The following is a 22,646-nucleotide window of genomic DNA, read 5'->3' on the forward strand; positions in this document are numbered from 1 at the left end:
AAAATATGTGAAAAGATGAAACAATGTTATGCTCAAATAAAGATCATTTAAGGTAAGAAAAGTAAATCTATAAAACAACATAGCTTTTGACAGGCAGTTGCTGAACTGATCAAATTAGCTAGTGTACTGAACCCATATGGGAGAAAAAAAGGATCAAAGAGTTTTTTACTTATCTTTGCTAAGTGACAAACCACTTCAAATTTAGTAGTGTAAAACAACTTTCCTTCCACCAACAAATTTTTCAAATAAGGAATTGGGATAAGGTATTTCAGGGATGGGTAGTCATTGCTCCATGATATCTTGGGTTTCAACCAGGAATATTTGAATTGTTGTGGGCGAATTCAAAGTCTGGAGGCTTCTCCACATACATATCTGGGGCCTGGAGTGCTGTAACTCAGGGGCTGGATTTACCTGAGACAGACATCCAGCACCCCATGCCTGACCAATATATGTAGGTTGGGTTTCCTCAAAGCATGGTGACCACAAGGTAGGGAGACTTGCTTCATGGAAACTCAGAGCTTCAATAGAATATGTGCCCAGGAAACAAGGCAAAAAGCTCGATGGATTTTTTATGACCTTACCTCAGAAGTTGCACACAATATTGCATTGGTCAAAGCAGTCATAAACTCACCCAGATTCTAGAGAGTGGACAAAGAGACAGCTACACTCAATGGGATTTTCAGCCGTTGTAAATCATATTTTAAAATTATTAGGACATAATGAAGTAATTCATGTTCTCCTAAGCAAATGGTCACATGTAGAGACCTAGGACTGAACACCAGGACCCAGGATCTCTGCCGTTGTTTGTAATTTGGCCTTGGGCAGATAGTATGTATTCTCTGGTCCCACATTTTCTTAATGATAAGTGCTTTGAGGCTAAAAAAAATGTCTATGGTTCTTTGATATGTGAGGAAATAAATGAAATCAATAAGGTTTTCAACTTCATTCATGATTACTTTGAGAAATATTGCTGTAGACTCTAAAATGATGGAAAGTTGTTCATATTATCAAACTTCTTATTAACCATTAAAGAAAGGACTATTAAAGATCAGATGGTGGTACATGTAAGCTTTCTTTATTATCCACTTTTAGTGAATTTCTAAGAAATATCTAATATTTTGAAATTAAATATATCACTTCCAAAAATTACATGACTGACATAAATGATTTGGTTCAGAAGAGAAATAAAGGTCCATTTCTTATGTCTCAGTGTTCAGGTGTGGACTAACTTCAAGAGGATATATGTTATAATTTAAATGATACGTTTACTGGGGTTGTGTCTTCTCTACCCCATTGGATTAAATAAACTTTTCATAAGCATGGTTTTCACATTTTCTGGAACCCTTAGGAACTTGCTTTTCTTTCTTTTGTATGCCTCTTGTTGGTACATATGGTCAACAGACCACCTGTAACAGGTATGTCCCATGTTATTAGATACCCAGGTAGGGAAAGTTGTATTCATCTTCTTTTTGTCTCCTCTGGATAAAGATTCTTCCTACCCCATTTGTTGACTTCTGTGTGGAAGGAGCAGTAGCGTTAAATGGACCAGAAATCCTATGACGTTTTTCTGTTGCCATTTACAAAGTATATGAGGTACTGCATGTTTAGTTGGAAATATTTTATATTAGTCACCAGTAGCAGAGGATAGACTTGTGTTTCAACTGATGACACCTCCCATGCATTTCCACATACCAGCATCTGAATGGTAGCTCAGTGAGAAAGGCTGACAAGGTGCCTTGAAAATTAGTGAAACATAAGAGCTTTTGACTGTGACCTTGAGATGCAATTTGGTATTTATGATGTTAAATTACTTGCCTTCTTTTAAGGAAGAAACAGCTGGTCTGTGTGGGAGGGATGTTTAGTTATGTTTGAGCAGAAAAAAAAACACAAAACACCAAAATCTTAAAACTTTAAAGAAATAGTATATAAAAGTACATACTACAAAATTCAATACAATATGTTAAAGTTTATAGAATGCGTGAAGGCTGCCCCTTCCCAAGAAGTGTACAGGTGCTGGACTGATGTGAAAGTGCATGAGGAAAACAAGTCTTGCTGGGCCCACATGGCTCAGTGGTTGAGCATTGACCTACGAACCAGGAGGTTATGGTTCGATTCCCGGTCAGGGCACATGCCCGGGTGCAGGCTCAATCCCCAATGTGAGGCGTTCAGGAGGCAGCCGATCAATGATTCTCTCACATCATTGATGTTTCTCTCTCTCCCTCTCCCTACCTCTCTGAAGTCAATAAAAATATTTTTTTTAAAAAGAAAATAAGTCTCCAAAGCTACATAAATACTGCTCCCCTGTGGGAGTGTGAGAATGTGTGCGTTTCATGTTGTGATTGATAGGACGCTTTTATGTACCACTTTGAACTCTTAGCAGGAACTTTGGAGTGTCCTGAGGGTTGGTCTGTCTTTGTATGGCAGGAACTCTGTTTTCTTAGAAAATAGTAAAGAATACTGTTTGTACTCCCTTTCTTATGAAAGGGTGCCTGTGGTTTGGGGAAATTGGGGAACTTAGTAGAAAAATAAAATACTTACTCATATAGTTTATAAAAAATGTTCAGTTTTATTTTGAAACTTTGACCGTAGTTTTTGTTTTGTTTTGTTTTACTTTTGGTTTTGTGTTTGTTTGTTGAGCTGGAGAGGCTGTATTCTGACCTACTTCTAATATGTATTTGATGAAATTTGTAGATTCTGGTGGGGCTATTTTAGTCTAATGATTTACCTATTAAAGATAAAATAAATGAAGTGAAGACATACCTAAAACACTGTGTGATGTATTTACTGAAATGCAATAATTTCTGCATTTTGAAGAGTTCCCCGAGTGAAACAAGAGATCTTGGTGTGTGTTTTTAAATCTTTACGCAATGATACTTTTCAATTGATTTTTAGAGAGAGTAGAAGAAAGAGGGAAAAAAAGAGAGAGAGAAACAATGATGGGAGAGACACCAATTGGTTGCCTCCTGCATGCACCTTGACCGGGAGCTGGGGCCGAGCCTGCAACCGAGGTACATGCCCTTGACCAGAATTGAACCCAGGACCCTTTAGTCCATGGGCCGATGCTCCACTGACAGAGCCAAACTGGCTAGGGCAAGAAATCTTGAATACTTAATTTAAGTTTTATATTCTGATAATTTTCACATTTCTATTGCAATTTAACTGAGGGAATCTTAGAACTAAAGATGTCAAACAATAAAGATGTCAAGCAATAAATATGTACATATGTATAGTTTTCAAAATGTGTTAATAAATATAGCTTTGTATCTCAAAATAACAATAAAATAAGCAGGAAAATCATTGAAATGTTTACAGTGGAGATGAAGCCTTTAAAGCTCACTGAGGTTGATATTAGTTCACAGTCATATTTGTGTGAAACGTGCAAATGGAGCCATCATGTCAGCTCTTGCTTCCATATTCTACACTTGGTTTTGATTTTGTTCTTAAAAGAGAAACATTTGTAAAATTACATGTCTAGTTTGAGCAGGGCTGGCTAACACTCAGTCTCCTGATTCCCTTTTCTTTGTATTTTCTCTGCATCACTCTTCCAAAACGCCCACCCTCTCTTCATTTATATATATACTAGGGCCCGGTGCATGAATTTGTGCACCAGTGGGGTCCTTTGGCCTGGCCTGCAGGATTGGGCTGAAACTGGCTCTTCGACATCCCCCGAGGGATCCCAGATTGCGAGAGGGCACAGGCCAGGCCGAGGGACCCCACCGGTGCACTATCGGGGCCGGGAGGGACCCAGGAGGTTGGCCAGCCAGGGAGAGACCACGGGAGGGCTCCAGGGTGTGTCCTGCCCATCTTACTCAGTCCCAATCAGCCAGACCCCAGCAACAAGCTAACCTAGCAGTCAGAGTATCTGCCCCCTGGTAGTCAGTGCACATCCTAGCAAGCATTTGAGCAGCCTTAGCATATCATTAGCATATTATGCTTTGATTGGTAGAATGGATGAGAAGACAATTAGAATATTAAGCTTTTATTATATTGTACTAGAGGCCTGGTGCACAAAATTCATGCATGGTTAGGGTCCCTAGGCCTGGCCAATGATCAAGGCCGATCTGCAGGGCGACTGGCGGGGTGATTGGGGGGCCCCTGCTGGCACCCAGCTTGGCTGGTCTGGGGCCTGCATGCCAGGGGTAGCTCATGTGTTGAGCGTCTGACCCCTGGTGGTCAGTGCACATCATAGAGACCCTTCGGTCCACTGTTTGGTCGATTTGCATATTACACTTTTATTATCTAGGATAGCTCTTCCTCAAGGTGCTTCACTTTAATCTACTGGAAAACTGTAACATGTTAAAGTAAGAAAATGACAGCCATGTGTGGGAAAAGTTACAAATACACAAATCTACTATATCTAAGACTTATAAGAACTCCCCTAGATTATACATTATGTTAGGTGGCTACCCTAGTTTTAGTTACTAGGTCCCTCTAAATATATTTTTAAAGCATTTTCTTTTTTTCTGATTGCTTCCCAGGGTCAATTTTTTAGCACTTAAATTACAAATATTGGCCACTGCGTGTACAAGTCTGATGATACTGCAGGAGTTCCCAGTGGTCTGCTTCATGAAGTACACTTTAGGACTGACTGCTTGTCCCTTCAGTTCTTTAATGTGTTTCTTCCTGAAGAGTGAAAATAGCAGCAGGCAGGCCTGGGCCCAGAGCTCAGAGCCTCCTCCTCCATCCCCAGCATGCCCGTGAAGTGCCATTGGCTGGCCACCCCCAGCCAGGCCAGCATTGTGTTCAGCACCTGGGAGTTAATCTCTCTGGGTTTGAACTGCATCTTCCTGAACCGCAGGTGACATCACAACCTAGAGAGGAGGAAAAAAACCTCAATTTCTTCATCTATACAATACAGTAGTCTAGACTAAAAAAAAAGAGAAATATGTAAATTGGTTGTCACTCTGCCATACCCACCCACCAATCAGGATGACTATGCAAATTAACCCAACAAAGATGGCGGGTTAATTTGCATATGCAGGCGCAGAGTGAAAACTGAAGGCTCTGGCCCGAGTGAAGATTGAAGACAACTGAAGACTGAAGGCCAAAGAGGCTTGGCTTCTCTGCTGTGGCCAGACCAAAGTCCTGGGTCCCGGGTGCCAGAAGAAAACTGGTGCCGGCAGCCAGGGAAAGGAAGGCCTATTGCGTGAATCTTCATGAAACGGGCCTCTAGTAAATAACAATAAACCTGCACTACACATTTTTTTAAGTTAAATAAAATGATGCAGAAATGTGCTATTGAAGGTCTCAAGTTTCATGCAAATGTTAGCTTGATTATATATGGCTCAGTACTTGGATCCCCTTAATTTTTGAGACCTATTATATTTTTTTCTATTATCTACATCTTACTTTAAAAAGTGGTAGATATTTTTGTTTTCAAACTTTAAAAATCCAGAATATAGTGACTTGTTGCAATGATATGGTAGTCAGAGAACCTTGCTCTGAGTGGTTACAAATTTTTAAAGATTGTTTTATACAATGGCAACAATAACAAGTCTAACAATTGCAGCTAACCTTTATTTTACATTTATAAAGTGTCAAACACTATTCTAGATTATTCCATTGAATTCTCACAAGAATCCTATGCAGTATTTACTGCTGTATTATCTCCATTTTCCAGATGAAGTCTTGAGACAAAGAGAAATTCAGTAATTTACTCTACTTACAGCTAATAAGCGGCAGAGCTATTTCTTCCCAGGAATCTAGCTCTAGAAATTGTACTCTTTCCCACTTTGCCATTCTGTTTCTCTAAATTTGTCTGTACACATAGTTTTCTCTTAATGACTGTGTTGTTCTGTCCTAAATGCTTTATCTCTAACATCACAGACCAGGGAACAGGTATGTATAATGCTAATTACTATTCTGGTACTCTGGTACTTTACAATAGACATTGCAAAGAGTTACCCTAATACAGTGTGGCCTTGACTTACGAGTGTCCCAACTAACGAGTTTTTTGAGATACCAGCTGTCTCTCGGCCGATTTTTTGCATTGAGTTGATAGAGTAATTTGAGTTAACAAGCTCCTTAATGAGCTCGGTCTCGGAACAAATTAAACTCCTAAATCAAGGCCCCACTGTATTTAATTAACTGACTATTACTAAATTCGCTGCAAAGTTTAGCATTATGGAATTGGAATTGCCCATTGATATCAGATCTAATCCATCCTCCCAGCAGATGTAAGCCTTCCTTCTCCATCATCTCAGACAGATGGACCTCTAGTCATATATGTTCAGGGATATAGGGCATCTATGAGATAGCTCATTCCATTATCAACATCCATATATATAAAAGCCTAAGTGACCGAATGACCTAACGACCAGTCGACCAGTTGCTATGACATGTACTGACCACTAAGGGGCAGATGCTCAACTCAGAAGCTGGCCCCTGATGGTCAGTGTGCTCTCACAGCAGGAATGCTGCTCAGCTGCCCGATGAGCGCCAGATGCAGGGCTCAAGCTGGCTAGCGCAGCTCCAGCAGTAGGAGCCTTTCCCGCCTCCACAGCAGCACTACTGTGGGTTGGAACTGCATCTTCCTGCAGTTCATTGGGCTGAAACTGGCAGTCCGACATCCCCTGAGAGGTCCCAGATTGCGAGAGGGTGCAGGCCAGGCTGAGGGACCCCACCAGTGCATGAATCCATGCATCGGGCCTCTAGTTCATAGATATTGGAAGTTAATTCTTACACAGGATCAAAAGGTATCCCCTCTCCCACTTCCATATATATAGGTTCTATTTTTGTCCTACAAACAGAGAAAGTTTTCTTCCTAGTCTCTATGTCTAGAGGCTCAGTGTATGAATTCGTGCATGGGTGGGGGTCCCTTGGCCAGGCCGGCAATTGGGGCCAATTGAAACTGACCAGCTGGCTGGGGGAGGGACCATGGGAGGTTGGCCAGCTGCAGGAGGTTGGCAGTGGGAACGCACTGACCACCAGGGGGCAGCTCCTGCATTGAGCAGCTGCCCCCTGATGGTCAGTGCACTTCATAGCGACTAGTCAGACTAGTCAACCAGTCGTTCGGTTGACCGGTCGTTTGATCGACCAGTCATAACAGTCGCTGAGGCTTTTATATATAGAGAGATAGGCTTTCAGATGCTTGAAGAAAACAATATGTTTTCCCTAAGTCTTCTCTTTTTAAAGTTAAATATTTCCATGTTCTTTCCAAAACCTCTTGCTCAGCTTTGACAGCCGTCAACAATCTGATCACATCTCTATGGATGAACTCTATTTTGTCAACTACGCTCTTAAATGGTAGTGTCATGCTCTGATCACAATGGGACCATTTTTTTCTTTCATCTGTGTGCTAGGTGTCCTCTTAATATAGAGAGTATGTCATTTGCCAATAGAACATATTGAAAATGTACTTATGTCATAAAATATGTATTAGTAGTGCTGGAATCAACGCAATTATTCTAGCATATAGAAACTGGCAAAAAGTAATGACATATAGTTGCTTTATGTGTGCAAATGTCTAAATGACTTAGAAATTGAGTTTATCTTTTATCTGCAGAGCTAAATTTCCAAATGCTAAAGGTTTCTTAATTTCAAACAAACAAATTTGTGATTTGCCAGTCAGCAGTAGAGTAATTTCCTGTAGTAAATTCAAATAACTGAAAAGCTCAACTAGACATACCTCCTTTGGGCTATTTTTAAAGTAAGAACAGAAAAAGCCAATCAAAACCCATTTTAATAAAACCGCAAAGTATTTCATAGGGATGGGACAAACTTGCCCCAGGTTTTTATGCCTCCTTCATCTATAATTCATTGAAATAATATATAGTGTTGAATTTGATTAACACTCAGCAGATGTTTATGCAGCATGTACTATTTATTTGTAAGATGCTTGTGCAAAGTACCACAGGGAAGCATTAAAACACGAATAAGATGTGAATTTTTCCACCACTGTGATCTCTTCCAGAAACCCTTAAGACTTTAAACTGCATTTAGAATTTTGAAATAAATATCATTATGATTAGTTTTGTGTGAAGCATGTATGATATTTTAAGTTTTCAGATGATCCTTATTCAAACAGTATAATGTACCACATTTATTGAATACTAGAGGCTCGATGCACGAAATTCGTGAAAGAGTAGGCCTTGGCCCTCGCAGCCCCGGCTTTGTCCATTCTCCGGTCGTTCAGTCCATTTGTATATTATGCTTTTGTTATTATAGATATCCTATGAGTTAGGTACCAGGTGAGGAATTTCAGGTGTATTTTCTCATTTCATCCTCAGTGCATGCAATTCAGTTCATTTTAGTGAAAATTAACTCAGACTCTGAAAAACACAAATCATTTAAAGGCAGAAACACAATCCAAATTCAGGTCTAGAAAGTCTTCAGGTATGAGCTTCATCTTTTGTGGGTTTTATAAGTGATTTCTGTATTAATAGACATGTCAGAAAACAAACACAACTCTTTATCTGTTCATTATGCAATAATTAATTGGCCTGTTGATTCTCTTCTGGGGTGAGACTTAGTTTCTATTGTACGTTTGGGAATTTTTTCTTCTGAAAAAATTTTTTCTTCTGAAATGCACAACCAGCTTCCACTGCTGTAATCAAGAATCACATGCAGAGTTCATGAATGAGAGGAGAGAAAAAAAAAGAATAGTGGCAGGTCCATTAGCATCAAATCAAAATGGATCCCAAGTTTGGTGTTCTGGCTGCTGCTTTTGTGGAAAATAGTTGACTGCTATTTCAAATTATCCTTTATTTAAATAATGAAACCTGAAATTAACTGACTCATTTAAACATACAGCTCTTCCCGTCATATTCAGTATCCTTAAGGGTATAAACATTGAGAATTGCCTCCGGGCAAGAAGAGAACTCTGCTTTTCACACTCTTTTTCCAACTTTTTGCAGTAAGAGAAGGAAAGGCTATACACTATCTGCATTCTACCCCAAGTAATGAATATCTTTCTAAGGCAAAATAATTAAGCAGTAAGAGAAAGGTTAGTTAAAATTCTCATTCAAATAGAAAATAACAATGCTGGTATCTCTTTTTACAGGGTCCTCATAAATTTCCCACAAGGATAATATATTTTGTTTTTATTCACTTGTCATTAATGAGAAAATAGTTAAGTCTGTTTCTCTTTAACTTAATGGAACTTGGATTAAAATGTGTCCTGTTATTTTAATCATCAATATGACATATCATGAACATGCAGTTTTCTTTTATTTTTGGCAGAGAACTTAAACAATTTTAAGCTCTGGTTGATAAGAAACATATGCATATATAAAATTACAATTTATGATTTGATTAGATCATTGTTTAATTAAGTATACATGTGTTATTTGTGCTGAATATTTGCACATAAATCAATAGAACCCTCAGCAAAAGTAGTAATGGAATGTTCTATCTAAACATAAGTTAGTAAACAGAAGAGAAACAGCTGTTGCAAGGACCCTGTTTTTGAGTCTGGGCTTGATAACAAATAGCAGTTCTGAGAATTTGGCTGCTACCATTTACTCACATCTGTTGAGATTGTACTGTGTGGAGTTTTTTTTTTTTTAATGTTATTTTTAATTGATTTCAGAGAGAGGAACGGAGAAGGAGGGAGAAATAGAATCAATGATGAGAGACAATCATTGATCGGCTGCCGCCTGTATGCCCCCTACTGGGGATTGAGCCTGCAACCAGGCATGTGCCCTGACCAGTAATTGAACCGTGACTTCCTGGTTCTAGGTCAACACTCAACTACTGAGCCACACTGGCTGAGTGCGACTGTACTATTTCAACTCAATACTTGATCATGCAAGTCACAGAGTAGCACACAGTTCTCTAAGTCAAGACCCACAACAAAACACTAAACACTAACTTATCGTATGGGATGTTGTACTTTTAAGCACTTTATCATCTTCTTTTTAGCAAATCTATTCATGGGGTGTTTGTATACTTAAATGCCCCAGAAGGATCTTAGTGTTTGTAAAAAATACATGAAATATGAAAAAAATAATTCTTTTGTTGTATCTTAAAATTTAATCTGTCTACCTCTGGACCACTTATTGGTGAGAAGTTCTCACTGTCTGATTTTCTGTTGCAACCGGAAACATTCTCTTTTTTTAAAAATAATTTTTTTAAAAATATATTCCATTGAATTTTTTAGAGAGAGGAAGAGAAAGGATAGAGAGCTAGAAGCATCTATGAGAGAGAAACATTGATCAGCTGCCTCCTGCACACCCCCCACCAGGGATGTGCCCACAACCAAGGCAGACGCCCTTGACCGGTATCTAACCCGGGACTCCTTAGTCCGCAGGCCAGGCCGACACTCCCTCTGCTGAGCCAAACCAGTCAGGGCCAGAAACATTCTTATCTGATCAAACCCTTGTAATCCCATTTGCTTTGAACCATAACTGACCATGGGGAGAGTATAATTGGAGATAGAAAACTTATGCTGAAGTTTTAGGTTGGTGTGATTCAAGAGAATAAATAATTGATTTAAACAAAAATGTATATTGGTAACTCATGTTGACTTCTCAATTCCCCTAGATATGTCTCTCACATTGACTTTTGTTTTCGTTCTGCCAATCAAAACACTCTAAAGGGTATCTCTTGGCACTTTCAGTAAGAATCATTACATATAAATATTGGCTAGAAGGTCGGTTGTGAGGATTTGAAAAGTCATGGTGAAAGTTAGGAAGAATAAATAAGGTGGAGAAATTTCATCAGCAGGAGGAACAGGCTGCAAGGACACTGATTGGTCAGTTAGTGTTACACTGAAAGACTGGCTGCCACAAAACTCTGGCCTTGGCCCCATCACATTCATAATTTTCATCACTACTTTGGATACTTATGAAATTCAGATGATACAAAATACAAAAGAATGCAATATAACCGTGTCAGACTAGACGTGGCCAAATCTAAAAGGGAAAAAATACCGAAGATAGCCCTTTCCTCAACTTAGTTCTAATAGTTGCACTGTGAAAAGGACATTGTTATTATTGCAAAGTAAATACTGTCAAAACTCTACTTAGAATACCAAAAAGAAAAAAAAGAAGGAGGAGGAAATGATAGAGGAGGAGGAGGAAATAGAGGAAGAAAAAAAGTGAGTAAAAGGAAGGAAAGAAAACAGGAAAAGCAGGCAGAGAGGAAAAAAAGAAGAAAGGGAGAAATGAAGGCAGGCAAGCAGTTGAGTTCTTCAGAATTGTCTTTGTATCCCTGTACTATAAGGAATCTCTCACCTTCCAAATCAACAATTCTAGAATGCATTGTCTGTTTGACACCTACAACTCCCAGTCCATTTTCTATGCATTAAAAGTGATAGAACTTTAAGACCTCCCATGTAAATTCTGCCTATTCACTAATTCAACATTTCCTTGCATCTGTTCTATTCAAATAGTTATCAAGCTTTGAAAGAAGAGAAATGTGCTCTTATTTCAGTGTTATAAATGTATAGGAAAGTATGACCTGAAATGGAATTCTGTTTCTATGTTAAAAGAGAGCTCCATGAATAGATGTATTAATAAACACTTATGTGGGAGGGGCATCTTTTCAGAGTTTAAGGCTCTGGGGCTTTGGAATCTAAAGAAGGGAATCACTTGCTCTGTTTGTGATGCTAAATTGAAATTGACAGATACGTTTCATCTAACTGGCTCAATATTACGTAGCCTTTTTCTCGTTTGATTTTAGTATATTCCCCCTGAAATATTTACTCTGGTAAGCAAAAGCAAATATGAGGTTTTACACCCCATTTGGTGCAGTAAGAGTGATGATGTCCTGACATCAGAGAACCAAATATTCCAGGCTTTTTTTAATAAAAAAGATTCCCTCCCCCCCCCCCCCCAGATATATTGTCCTCCATCGATCACTCATCCTTCCCCTTCAATTCATGTTTCTTGAGATTGGCAGGAAAAAAAGAAAGAGGCTAGAGCACAAGTAGCCTAATTCTAAGTACTTTTATAAAGCTTGTTTTTATGAATTACCTTTTGCCTTTTCCAATCATGAGGGAAAACTTTTCTGCCTCATTGAATCTTTAATGCAATGTGCCACATGCACACTACATTATTACGTCTGACATTAGGTGATATATTGCACAGTAACTATAATGTTACGTGCAAACAAGCTGTTTCTTTCCCCTGAAGGTAGAATTAAACAGGTACTCATGGGAAACAGCTACTTGTATTGCTCTTTTCTTAATGGAGTAAATTGAGGATTGGAATAGTGAACGGCTTAGCTCTGAACCATCTGCAGGAATGAATGGGTGCTGCTACTTTCCCTGCAGTGTCTTCTCAATTTGATATATGAATCTCTCTGAAAAGAATTTTGCTTAATGTAAGGAGAAACGTAGAAGGCTGGGTCCTTTGGGACCCTTTAGAATGAACTATTCTCATTAAATGCACTTTCTCTTTGTATTGAAAAGGAATACAACTTTCATCTCTGGTAAATATAGTCTAATCTATCCAGTAAATGTAAGGATTGCCTTAAAGGGACCTGGAATTCCACTTACTTTTACTTGGGGAAGACCGTATTTCTCTAGCCAATAGAACGACGACAGTTTAGTTTCAAAATAGCAGGAGAAAATGAAATGTTCTATTGGCTGTACATGCAGTGCTCTGTAAAACTACAGTAATCAATGTTGTCCCCCAAAGGGAGGAATTGGAAAGTCTCACTGATAATATTAATAAATTGAGTCTACAAAGTCCAAAATTGTGGGAAATTAAAGTTATATGTACTGCACATACATACTGTCATGTGCTATATTGTCAGACTTCTTCAATGTTAATGGCTAAGTTGGTTTATACAGAGCTCTACCAAACATAGCTCTCTTATCTGTTATGGTTGCCACTGACTCCTCAGTAGACTTTGGGAATATTACTGTAGTACTAGAAAACCTTTTTTTCTCCCTCAATTTCTGACCAGAGGGACGTCGGCTGGGCAAAGAATAGCATTTAAATAGTCAAAATGCTAACCCTAGCTGGATAGGTTTAGTGGATAGAGCACCAGTCTGTGGATTGAAGGGTCCCGATTTCGATTTGGGTCAAGGGCACATTCCTGGCTTGCCAACTCGATCCCCAATAGGGGGCGTACAGGAGGCAGCTGATCAATGATTATCTCTCATTATTGATGTCTCTCTCTCTCTCTCTCTCTCTCTCTCTCTCTCTCTCTCTCTCTCTCTCTTTCCTTTCTCTCTGAAAAAATAAAAATATATTGAATAATCGGAATGCTATGGGAATGATAATTAGTTTATTATCATTCCATAATAAAAAAAACAGCTCAAAATTCTGAGAACATTCTTAAAAGGAATATAGCATTATCTAATGTTAAAATTAGGAACTAAATTGACTAGTTGTTTGTATAGTGTCTAACAGATAGAATTCTGCTGTATTTCCTTTGAACATTTACAGTATCCCACAGTGCCTTGGTGAGTTCACTGTTGTGAACAAGGGGCTGCATAGGTCATAGAGGGTATTTACACTGCACAGGAAGTTGAATTATATTATAGGTCCCAGGCTACTGGAGGTTCTTCATTAGGGAAGTATAAAAACAGAAGTAATAATAATAAAACATTCCTCAACAAGAAGACTGAAGTCAGAGAATTGAGTCCAAAGCTTGATGGGGGCCTAGTAAATGTGATGTGGCAAAAGGAAATAGAAAGTTCGATAAGAAGCATTTCAAGAGAATAGGATTGAGGAAGTAATCTGATATAAATAACAAAGTGGAGATAATATTGTATTGCACCTATGGTTTCCAATTCGAAATAGAGAAATAAAGCAATTGGCTTGATCAGATCATGGAAGTTGGGGAAAATAATCAAGTTTGTTTCCTAGGAAGATCCAGATAATGAGATTAGCTTTGAGTATGCTGAGTGTTTGAGACATTATTGAACAATCACTCAATATAGAACTGTTAAAGGCTGAATTGTATCTATCCATAAATTTATATGTTGAAGTCCTAACCCCCAGATTCTCAGAATGTGACAGCATTTGGAGAAAGGTTCTTTAAAGAGGTAATTACATTAAAATGAGGTAATTAGGGGGCTCCTAATTCAACATTCTGGTGTCCTTATAAGAAGGGGAAATTACCAGACAGACAAATACAGAGGAAGAGCATTTGAGGACACAGGGTCAAGACTTCCATTTCTATGCCAATGTGAGAGGCCTCAAAAGAAACCTACCCTGCTGATACCTTGATCTCTGATTTCTATTATTTAAGCCACCAGTCTCTGGTACTTGTTATGGAAGAATAGGCAAACTAATATAGGGACACAGCAAAAGATGGAACATATAGTAGATTGAGGAACCAGGTGTAGATATAGTTTAATCAATGAGAGGAATAAAAAAGTCAATAAGAAAGGATAGCTAAAAGGAAGCAAGAGTCTTAGAGACATCTGTACAATGAATATAGAATAAGAAAGAAAATGTATTTATAAATGAAATGGGGGTATAATCAGGGTGAGGAAGGAGTCTCAGGATAGTTTAATGCAGAAGACAAAGGAGCCAGGAATCTTAAGAACATGTCACATAAAGATTAAGAATAAAACTGAACGAAAGGCCCATTAGTGGTTGCTAGATAGAGTTAATAAATGACCTTTCAATGAGCATTTTAATGGAGTACTAGGCATGAAAGACAGGTTGCAGTAGATAAAATCAGAAAAGGTGAATGGGTGGGAATGAAGAAAATGAGTGTAATACCCCATATCACAGAGTTTGACAGTGAAACTAATACATAACCACAGGCAATACCTAGAGGGGGAGGCAAGGACATGGAGGCCAGCAAAGGTGGCATTTGGGAGATGGAGTCAGAGGTCCATGGAGAAGGAGAGGCAGAGGATTCCTCATCCAGAGCTATACAAAGGGACAGTTGACACTGAATATTCTCAAAGCTGTTTGTCTCCCCCCTCCCCCCACCAAAAAAAAAAATCACTATCACTCAGAAAAGAGGTATTGTCTTATAACTGACTTGTTACAAAGGATTTCATACAATGATGTATACTCATTGGGGAAGACATATTAGCTGAAAAAAACACCCCCAAAAATGCTTGCTTTTATTGCCTATGAAGAAATTATGGAGTTAAAGGGGAAATAGAAGCAAAGGAATTTAACAGAGAGTAATTATTTCTAGGGATACAACCTCTAAATTTCAGGATGATATCTTAAGCAATTATGTTTTTAATTCTTAAATAAGTATTTGACTAAATAGTTATATAGAGGTGAACATAAATATTTACCTCTAAGGTGAATAAAAAAGATAATGATTCTAATATAGAAATGCATACTTGTGGCTTGAGAAAAAAAAGTCTGGGAATGGTGTGCATCTTTCAAAAAATTGTCTGTTTTCCCCATTCTAGTAATTTAGGTGGAAGAAGAATGAATTCAGTCATGAAAATTGTTAGATGATACAAAAACTGCTTCCAGTATGAGCATCAAAGATGCATAAAAGAATTGGGGGGAATGCTTTATGAAATATGAGTGAAAAGGCAATTTTTAATTCTTATTACTATTATTATTCTAAGTCCTCGGGAGAATAGATTGAATTAATCTTACCCTTAGTTCATGCTTTATATTATTATTGATCCACATGATAGGAAAGCAAGATCATTTATAAGGAATCAACATTGGAGCTTGAGTGACAGAGTCAATGCAAATGCTGGAGTCCTTTTAAAAAATTCCACTCCAGCACTGTAAATAAAGTTATGCATAAAGCAAAGCTGATGATTTGTATTCCGCTGTCTCCTCCATGCTGACGAGCAGAGACCCAGCTCTGCAGCCTGGGCTCTCTGTGGCCTCTCGGGTCAGAGCCTGATCACAAAGCCCTTCCCGTGATGCACTGGTTGGAGGAGGAGGAACCTGGTTCCTCTCTAAGTTGTTCCGTGGGGAATCCCACAGAGCTCACTGTGGCTGATGAAGCAAGGTTTTTAAATTGAAGCTCTGCAATGTCTCTAAGAGCTCATTACACGGAGCTCTGTAAGGAACTAAAATTCAGAAAACTTTCAGTCCCCAGCGCCACTGAGAAATAGCGTTCCTCTGATGTCTCCTCACATATGAAACAATAAATATCTGCCTGGACTAGAGCACTTGGCATTATTGTGAGTAATGAGGGGTGAATCTATGTAAAAGGTTTTTGGTTCTATTAAGCTAAGCATCCACAATACCACATAGCACGCTTGTTCAAAATCAGCCAGATATTTTCTCCATGCGAGGAGTCTAGAAAGGCAGGAAAAAAAAAAGGACACTTTATATATTTCAAAGAGGACGGAACTCTCTAGAATTTTCTAAATTGATAAAATACCTAGTAGGAGCTAGGGATTGAGTTTGGGAAGGATATTGGGACATAAATCTATAATGTTGAAAACTTTTGAGCTTCCAAGGTTACTGTCAATTTCAGGAGATGTAAACTTCAAGCATACACAGTATGGGGCTTAGCAGGCATATTGGAAGAAAAGTAGTTTGTTTTATGAAAAGGGATGACATTCATTCAAACTAAGCATATTTGATGTTTCACAGGAAAATTTATTTTCTTTGGGAGTTTTGAAGAAATTTTATCATACTATAAAATTCGATGCTACTCTTTTATTTTTCTTTGACCAACAGAATTTCTCACCTTAGCTTATAGTCTATGTAAAGTGTCTGTCCAGTGGAGTGATGTCTTTGTTGAAAGCATTTAGACCCACAGAAAGTGAGTGACCCCCTGGGATGGCTAGACAGCTCCCCATTTTGACAAAGATCCTTTTCTGTTTGGAAATTGTAAAGCTCAAGCTATAGGCTCGGAAACTGACAGGAGGGGCTATGTTTGGTTTCTTGGAACCTAACGGATTTCTGCAAGCCTGCAATACTGGGGAAAATAATACCTGAATTGATATTTGTGTCAGGCTCGCCCTTGATTGCTAAGGTTCGTAGAAAGGTTACTTCTAAAGAAATGTCTGTCATTCTTACTCTGCACTCTCGGGATTTCTGCTTCTTCCAAATCCTGCCCTCTAAAACAATAAAATTATTTTAAAATGGTAAGCAAAATATGATATAACAGCCCACCTGCTGTCCTGTAATGATTACACATCTCCTCTCTTATAGCTCACAGCAGCTGGAGGACAATTGACATTTACCATATCATATGACCTTGAAGAAGAAGAAGACGAAGATACAGCACGCGTACTCCAGCTTATGATTATCTTAGAGGTAGAGTATGGAAACGGTCATTCATGTTCAACTGCTTTATGCTCTTACTAGAGGCCCGATGCACGAAATTTGTGCATGGGGCTCGGCCCCCACCTGCCGCGGTGGCCGCCTCTACCTCGGCTCCTACTGTCGCAGCTTCGTCCAGAAGGACGTCTGGAAGGACGTCCAGTCTAATTAGCATATTACACTTTTATTATTATAGATGTAATTTTAGGTTATTCCTTACTTGGTTGCTTTAACATCAATTTATATGCTATGATAGAAAAATGTTACGTCTTGGACATTTGTTTCTGTGTCAGCCCCATGTTTCACTCTGAGACATATCTAGAAGACTGAGTGTATTCATTGGGTTCTAGTGATAAAGGAGACCTTTAGACCTGACCTAAAATTTAAATTAAAAACATAATGACCATGTTTCCAAGGAAATAAGTATGATGAACCTGATTGGGCAAATGCTGATTTACATGGTTGTGTATTTTCCATCTCCCCTTGCTTCCAAGTAGAATCTCTTTTACTTTATGAGGCAGAAGCAAATGAAAAAGAAAACTTGTTTATTTAGGTGTTATTAAATTTTTACTTCGAAATTCCTATTTTAGGTAAGAAAGCTATGGGAGAAGCTGCTTTCAGGATTCGGAGGGCCATAGGCAATTCTAAAATGTTGGAAGCTTGAAGCCTTCTCCTGCCCTTTCTCATACCCCTCCCTCCAACACTCACAAATAGTCAAAGGCACACACTTGCATGCACATTTATGATCCTGAATGGGTCAAGGTTGATTTAGCCCCGGGCTCTGTTGTTCTTATTGTGTGTGTGTGTGTGTGTGTGTGTGTGTGTGTGTGTCTATGAAACTAGAAGTATACTTTGGAATACCTTTGAGATAAAAGGGTTCTATAAATGTAAAATGGTGAGAAATTATATGTCATGAATATGAATGAACTAAGATAAGAAAGATAATCTAAATGTCATAGCTCAGTCAATATACTCCCTACTATTATGATGCCATGACCCTATTGTGAATATGAGAATGCAGGGTTTTTCTTATGTGTTTGCTTTTTTCAATGTAGAAATGCCCTTGAAAACAATAGCTTAATACACTATTTGAAGTTTTTTTTCCCTATTTTCATATACAACCCACATTCACCATAAAATAATATATTTGAAATATACAATTCTTATGCACTGGTGTAAACACAAAGGATTTTTAATCACATACATGTGTGAGTGTCCAGGTGTCTATTGCTTTAGTTATTGGGGTGTGGGAGCAAGGTCATACATAACCAAGAAGCTTATACTTTGCAATGCATCTGGTTCGGGCTATTATTTAAATCGCCTTCTCTGCCTGTCATTTATACAAGAGATATGCTGAGTGACAGGGAAAGCCAACCTGAAATTAAAAACCTACCGAGGATAATCCACAAAGTGGAGAAGTCAAATGCAGACACTTTGTACCCTTTTCAGTTTTACTCTTTAAGACTTTTTTTTCCCTTTAGGGAAAAGACTTGAGAATCAGCACAGCCCAAAAGGAGGTGGAACTGCGACCATCTGAAGACCATATTCATGCATTGCCACTCAAAGAAGACTCATTTACCATACATGGCACAGATTTTCCAGTCAGTAGAAAAGAGTTTATGACAGTGCTTGTGGATTTAAAGCGAATCCTCATACAAATCACGGACAGCCTTGGGGTGGATGCCATCTACAGGTAAACTCAAGAACTGCATTTTCCAGTGTTTGCACATTTTCCTTGGGGCAAGCATGCCTGTTAGAAGAGTGACTTTGAAGATATCTGGGGTTTGTTGTCTTCAATTAGCAGATAATAATGGAGCATTGGTGTTCTGAAAAGTGTTTCTATTAAAGCTAAAAATTGTTTCCGTTGATATTTAGAGAGAGTGGAAGGGAGAGAAGAGGGGGAGGAAGAGAGAGAGAGAAACATTAATAATCGGGGCCAGGGATCAAACGCACAACCTAGGTACATGCCCTTGACCGAAATCAAACCCAAGACCCTTTGTTTTGGAGGCCGATGCTCTAACCACCTAGCACACCAGCCAGGGCAGTATCTATAAGAATAAAAATGCAATATGCTAATTAGACCAGATGACCTTCCCAACAATGCCTGGGCTGCGAGGGAAACCCCAGTCCCAGGTGCCAGAGGGAATCCGGTGCTGGCAGTCATTGGAAGGAAGGCCTACTCTTGCACGAATTTCATGCATCAGGCCTCTAGTATGGTTTATAATAAGAAATATAAGCACCTTCATTTAAATAGCCCCAAGTCTCTTTATAAAACACTATAAGACTATAAAGGCTGCATAGTATAAAGGAAAGAGGAAGAGCTTTGGAGCCAACCAGACTAGGAATTCAATAAACTCAATTGATGATTATATGTGTGACCTTTGGCAAGTGATTGGTCCTTGTGGAACTTGATTTCTTCAGGTATAAAGTGGAGATAATGGTGCCCACCTTTCAGGGTCATTGTGAAAATTATGTGATGATTATGTAAAGTGTTCATTACCTAGAACCCTTCAAAAGTTAGTTCCTGTTTTGTTCTCCATTTGTTTTCCTTAAAGAGAGAACTCCTTGATGTGAACCAAACATGCCCATGTCTGACTTACTGTAGACTGCTATGCTTTTCGTTTGCAAAACAATGACATTTGCCTGACAAAATGTAAACTTCACCTGTGTCTGAATGAGCTTGATTCATATTCTTTTTCCTTTTCTACTTTAATAACAAATAACAAGTTATCATGGCAACTACCTTTTTAAATCAGATTAAGTTAAATGATCAAATTGGACCCCAAACTGACAACTTGGCATACCCATAGTCAAAGCAATGTCTCCAATACTACTTTGTCTACAAGAGGATTATTTTTTGCGGATGCTCCCCCAGCTCTGTCATTTGTGTGTGCTGCCTGGTTTGTCTTTCAACTGAGTGTAATCATCATTACCACCTCCCAAAGGAGGGATCTGCAGATTCATAAACAGAACCACTGCCAAACAATGTACCTCTTTTGCAGAGGCAATTCTGCTAGGAGCTGGGTGAAAATGCCATGAAGATGAGAAGCAGCACTCAGGAATTAATTATGTTTTTCCCCATTTAGTAAATAGAGATTGTTATACTGTTTAAACAGTATAAAGTGATGAGTCCTCTGGCTCTCAGAATGAATGATAACCAATTTGACAAAAACTGACTAGGGGGCTTATTTATTTTTGTCAGCATTGCTTCTCAGACTAATTAATCCAAAGGCATTTCCCCCTGATTTATGTCAGATGATTTCAGTGTCTATCCATCTTAAACTCATCAGTTTCATGTGAAGTCTTTTGAAGTGTCCCCAACCCCAAGCGACATGTTGTCAGAACATGGACGGCTATGTGAACTGACACAGAGCTAATCCAAGTAGGTGGCAGCTTTCTGGTTCAAGAAGTAAAAGCCAATGTCAGGTTTGAAACTCCTACCCATTTCCGCTGAGCTGAAAGTCAGCATGAATCCCGGGTCAGTAAGCTTGTTATATTTTATTAATCTCTGATCTACTCATGGATTGATTCATATTTGTGAAACATTACTTGAATTGATTTCAACTTGTCTTGCACAGTAGGCTTCCGAGTTGATATACAGTTTGTGTGCAAGCATAAGTAAATTGAAATTATCTCAACAAAAATTCATGTTGTAGGTTATTTAAGGAGGACTTAATTCTATGGTAGTGCTCTCAGCAAATGGGCTTAGATCATTTCAATTATGTGGTTACAGCAGTCCTCCCTTATCCTCCAAGGATACATTTCAAGACCTACCACGGATGCCTGAAACCACAGAAAGCACCAAACCTTATAGACGCTGCACTACGTTTTTTCTATACACACATACCGAAGAAAGAGTTTCATTTATAAATTAGACCCAGTAAGAAATGAACAGGAATGATTAATAATATTAGAACAATTATAATATGCTGTAACAAAAGTTATGTGAAGGCAGTCTCTCTCTTTCCCCAGTAATTTTTATATTTCTTAATTCAAAACTATTCCTTCTATCTGTGTAACCATCCCTTACTTGCAGTACATGGCTTGGTGTCCCTTGTTTCTGGGAATCCCTTGCTGAAGTCTTCGTAAGATTCAATGTTTTCTGGCACAACACATTGCCTCTCGGTAAGAACGTTCACCTTTTCACTTAAAGGAATCACTTTGCGGCTTCTCTTTGGCACACCTGAACCGCCAGTTTCACTACTCTTGTGCTTTGGGACTGTTCAGTAAAAGGAAGGCTCCTTGAACACAAACACTGCCATACTCTACAGTCAATCTGATACCCACCGCAACTATTATGTGACTACAGGGTGGGTAGTGTAGGTATGCAGCATGGATATACTGGACAAAGGAATGATTTATGAGGACAGGGCCAGAGGGTGTGAGATTTCATCATGCCACTCAGGTCCGTGTGCAATTTAAAACTTACGAATTGTTAATTTCTGGAATATTTCACTTAATATTTCGGACTGTGATTGACCTCGGGTGATTGAAACCTTGGAAACTGAAACCGAGAAAAGAGAAACTGCGGAAAAGGGAGAGTGCTATGGATGGCATTGGCAGTGAAAGGAGAACTGGGTGCAGGTCGGGATGTTGACTTTTGTTCTCAACGCAGCTATTTCATAGTTTTAGCCATAAATGTACCTTTGACCTCTTTGGATTTCAGTCCCCTCATCTGTGAAATAAGGAGGAGGACAATTGTTTGCCAACCTCTAACAATCACCATGAAAATGGAATTAGAGGGCTACAAAAGCAGAGCTAATGGCAACTCAGCCCACAAACCTGAAGCACTTTTATCTGACCTGCATTATTCCAGAGAATAGCATTTTCCCCAAACACTGTTAAGACTTGGAGATATCTAGAATAAAGCACATACGGATATTTCTAAAATTGTGACAGTTTTGCTGTCATTCATTTTCAGAATTCTGAGAGGCCCATACAATAAAATTATTCAGTTTCCTTCTCATTGTCCTCTTTCATAAGCTGAAGATAAAACTAGAAAAAATTTCATCCTTATTTCAAGAATGTAAGAGAAATACACTTAACCTAACCGCTTATTTTCCTCTTTTAATTTCTCCAAGCCTTAGCTTTTCAGTAGCATCCTTGATGTTTCACTCAAGCAGAAGCCCATTCAGCTTTTCCTTAACACCTATTCAGTGTAGAACTTTACAAAAAAATATATTATTTCTTTCACTTTAGAGTAGACATGAATACCATTCATCAAATTTTCAATATCCTCCTTTGAGTATATTTTATTTTCCTAACCTTTGAGGGTAGACTTAATCATATGACTGGGATTGCCCAATGAAGTGTGATCTGAAATGATGTATTACTTCCTATAACCCCGCCCCCAAACAAAGCATTGAATTGCCAATCTGAGACTCTCTGTATCATATGGATCTACAGAAGATCAAAACAGCCTGAAATCTTGATAGCACACAAAGGTCAGCTCCCTTGAACAGTCATCGGCTGTGGAGGATTTTGCACGAGTAAACTTTTGCTTTCTGTGAATCCACTGAGAATTTGAGCACAACT

At 38.7% G+C, this 22,646-nt stretch overlaps 1 protein-coding gene across 2 annotated transcripts in view; it reads left to right on the forward strand.

The window, feature by feature from the left end:
• LAMA2 (laminin subunit alpha 2) overlaps positions 1–22,646 on the forward strand; it is a 484,581-nt gene that overhangs the window by 240,859 nt on the left and 221,076 nt on the right. For both annotated transcript variants that reach the window (XM_059700294.1, XM_059700292.1), the window contains exons 13-14: positions 17,001–17,105; positions 18,593–18,804. In XM_059700294.1, coding sequence (XP_059556277.1) covers positions 17,001–17,105; positions 18,593–18,804 — 317 coding nt within the window. The remainder of the gene's footprint in view (positions 1–17,000; positions 17,106–18,592; positions 18,805–22,646) is intronic.

Source organism: Myotis daubentonii, chromosome 6 (genome assembly GCF_963259705.1).
Source record: "Myotis daubentonii chromosome 6, mMyoDau2.1, whole genome shotgun sequence".
Lineage (NCBI taxonomy): Eukaryota > Metazoa > Chordata > Mammalia > Chiroptera > Vespertilionidae > Myotis > Myotis daubentonii.